The sequence below is a fragment of the Carlito syrichta genome, unplaced genomic scaffold, assembly GCF_000164805.1.
Source record: "Carlito syrichta isolate Samal-C Ts95f unplaced genomic scaffold, Tarsius_syrichta-2.0.1 Scaffold97051, whole genome shotgun sequence".
Classification (NCBI taxonomy): Eukaryota; Metazoa; Chordata; class Mammalia; order Primates; family Tarsiidae; genus Carlito; species Carlito syrichta.
Window position 1 is genome coordinate 8,268 of NW_007041147.1, and position 3,386 is coordinate 11,653.

At 58.9% G+C, this 3,386-nt stretch overlaps 1 protein-coding gene across 1 annotated transcript in view; it reads left to right on the forward strand.

Annotated features, from left to right (window-relative positions):
- Nucleotides 1–651: 651 nt before the first annotated feature.
- ENG (endoglin) overlaps nt 652–3,386 on the forward strand; it is a gene marked incomplete at its 3' end in the record, with an annotated part of 33,542 nt that continues 30,807 nt past the window's right edge. Inside the window, exons 1-2 of the mRNA XM_021714788.1 lie at nt 652–794; nt 2,386–2,444. Of these exons, the coding sequence (XP_021570463.1) occupies nt 652–794; nt 2,386–2,444 (202 nt within the window). The remainder of the gene's footprint in view (nt 795–2,385; nt 2,445–3,386) is intronic.

Below are 3,386 nucleotides of genomic sequence, written 5' to 3' on the forward strand. Positions count from 1 at the left end.
GGGCGGGCGGCCCCGCTGCTCCACGGGCCAGGCCCCGGTGTCCGGCCTCCTCCCGACGTCCTGAGCTCGCGCCCAGCAGAATCACCGGGCGCTGGAGGGAGACCCGCCACCTGCTTGCTGGGACTGAGGGGTTTCTCGGGAGCGGGACTTTCAGCCCTAAATGTCTCGGGCAAACCAGGACAACTTCGTCCCTTGGATGCCGACCTCTGGCGTCTGCCCTCCCAGCTGTCTGTCTCTCCCGAGAAGCCCAGGTCCCAGCCTGCTGTGCGGCCCTTGGAAAGAGCCCTGCCCTCTCTGGGCCTTGAGTGCCCCAACTGAGGAACGTGTGGCAGGAAGAGCCTGCGGCCTGGGCTCAGAGCATGGCTCTGGATTCAGATCCCACGTGGATTTCGGGCGACCGCTGGGGCTTCTCAGCAAAAAGTGGGCGTCGTGACAGAAGTTCTCCCTCAGGTGCTGTGAGGCCTGTAGTGAGGTGGGCACGTACAGAGAGAGCCTGGCAGGCTGGGCCTGTCTGCGTTGCTTTCTCATTAGCTCTCACTCCTCCGCCTCACCCGCTCCCGGCCCCCGAGGGGCTCCCAGAGCCCTCTGAGCAGGCGGAGGCCGCTCCGGCCCCGCCCCCACCCCACCCCGAGTCTCCGGGAAGGGCACGGGATGGGGATGCCGGCCCAGGCTGGGGGTCCTGCGGCGCTCGCCGGCCGGGGGCTCTTCCACGAGGCCATGCCTGTGCTCTCGTCGGAAGCTGGCCGCAACGGGGCTGGGGAAAGCAGAGACTCCAGCCCCACGTCCCACGCCCCGTGGGTGTCCACTGTGCCCTGCCCTCACCGTCTCCAGCCCCGGCCAGCTCCATGGACACCCTCCACCTGCCGCCTCATCCCGGGACTTCCTAAAGGAGCCAGGGCAGGCAGCGCGGGCCGAGCATGTGAGGAGGAAACAGAAGGAAAGTCGCGGCAGAGGCGGACACCCCTTCCCGCTGACCCGCGGCACAGGACTCGAAAACCCCAAACGCTTGGCCTTTAAAGCTCTTCCCACATAGCCTGGTCTGGACATAGGTTGGTCTCACCACATAGGCTTGGAAGCCCAGCACTTGGGAGGCCGAGGCAGGAGGCTTGTTTGAGGCTAGGAGTTTGAGACCAGCCTGGACCACATAGGGAGACTTGGTCACTACAAAAAAATGTTAAATTGGCTGGGTTCGGTGGCATGCGCCTCTGTGGTCCGAGCTACTCTGGAGGCCGAAGAGGGAGGATCACGTGAGGCCAGGACCACTTTGGACAACGTAGCAAGACATGGCTGACTTCAAGCGGCCAGCTCATGAGACTCGGAGCTGGAGATTGAAAGAACAAGCATGTAAAGATATTTTTTCTGGCCTGCATGGTGGCTCAAGCCTGTAATCCCAGCACTTTGGGAGGTGGATGCAAAAGGATTGCCTGAGCTCAGGGGTTCGAGACCAGCCTGGGCAACACCATGAGACCTTGTGTCTACGATAAATCAAAAAATTGCCTGGGTGTGGTGGCACATGCCTGTGGTTCCAGCTATCTGGAAGACTGAGACGGAAGGACCGCTTGAGCCCAGCAGGTCGAGGCTGTGGTGGCCGTGAGCAGCATGCCACTGCACTCCAGCCTGGGTGACAGAGTGAGGCTCCAACTCAAAAAATATATATATTTTTTTTCTTTTTTTGGGGTCTCACTCTGTTGCCCAGGCTGGGGTGCAGTAGTGAAGCCACAGCTACTGCAGCCTTGACCTACTGGGCTCAGGCAATCCTCCCTGCCTCATCCTTCCAAGTAGCTAGGACTACAGGTGTGCGCCACCATGCCTGGCTAATTTATTTATTTTTTGTAGAGGAAAGGTCTTCCCTTGTTACCCAGGCTGGACTCGAATTCCTGGGCTCCAGCAATTCTCCCGCCTCGGCCTCCCAAAGTGCTGGGATTACAAGTGCTGGCGTGAGCTGCCATGCCTAACCAGAGATTTTTAAAAAGCAATTTAACCACATATTGGCCTTGGTCTATCCCTCACAGAGAATAGAGGGTAGAAAGGCCCTCGGAACTCCTTTGTTAATACAGGCACTGTTAGCATGTTGGTAGGCTGTTCGCTAGTTTTTGACTAGCTTGTTAATAAGGTAATTTTGACCCAGGTGGGAGTCTTATGTACGCTTCTTGTGTCCTAGAAGGTTTCTGTGTTGTCATGTGGAATCCATAACCCTCCTATTGCAGTTCTGGAATATTCTGATCCTTAAATATGCCAACGCTTGCCTTATGTAGGTCCCTTATTGTTGAATATCTAGGTGGTTTCCCCTTTTGTTCTAGTTATAAATACCTCCTCGACGCACATTTTGGTGCATGCACCTTTTCCTGTGTTTTGGATGATTTCATTTGGATTGCGTCCCGGAAGCAAGCCTGGGGACTGGTGGCCTGTGCCAGGCAACTGGGATCAAAGACTGTTTCCTAAATGTAGGTGACCGTGTGCTGGGGGGGGCAGAAGTGTGCCCTGGAGCTCCATGCAGCCGGCCACCTGTGCGGAGGTCTGGGGCTTGCTGGGGACAGGGCTGGTGATGCAGACAGAGATAGCAAACATCCCCCTCTGGGAGGCTGCTCTCCCTTTTGCCAGGAGGGAAAAGAGGTTGGAGTAGGAGCTGAGTGAGCCAGAGGAGGCGGGGCCCTGGGGACACTGGGGACAGCGGGGACACAGCCATCAGGATTCTCCCCTGCCCAGCCAGGCAGATGTGACCGGGAGAACAGAGGGATGTGCTCGCAGTCACAGATGGGTCGGTACCGGGCCCTCTGAAGGCAGGCCGTCCACTGGCGCCAAGACCCGAGCAGGGTCTGGGCAAGGCAGAGGCCACCTCCTCTCTGCTGTCCTCAGTATGACAGGCCAGCTCTTGCCACTAGGCCCAGTTTGCAGACGTGGAAATCAGAGCTTGAGCCGAGTGCCTGCTCGCAGACTGAGCTGTTTCTCCCTGGCTCTTTGGCGGCCTGGGCGCTGGAGCCTTGGAGCGGATTGCCCCAGCCCCACTTCAGCCCAGGCTTTGGGACGTCAGCCTTGGAGCCTGAAGGGGACCCTCATGGAGGGCTGAGGTGACTTCAGTACCCGTGGCAGGGGTTGGAGAGGGTGGTGAGATAAGTATAGACGTTTATTCAGTGCTTACTATATACCACACTCTAGGCAAGTTACGGGCGCCATCAGATGTAACCCTCGCAAAGCCCTCTGCAGGAGATGCTCCCTGCGGTGCGCGTCTTACAGATGCGGAGGCAGGGCCGGGCAAGGAGAGGAATCTGCCCAAGAAACACCTCCCGGAAGTGAGCGGCTGGGGCTTGAGCCCCGGGCTTACCCACTGCACCGGATGGCCCAGGCGGTCAGCCCCTCCCCCCGGCCCCGCAGTGGCCTCCCACCCA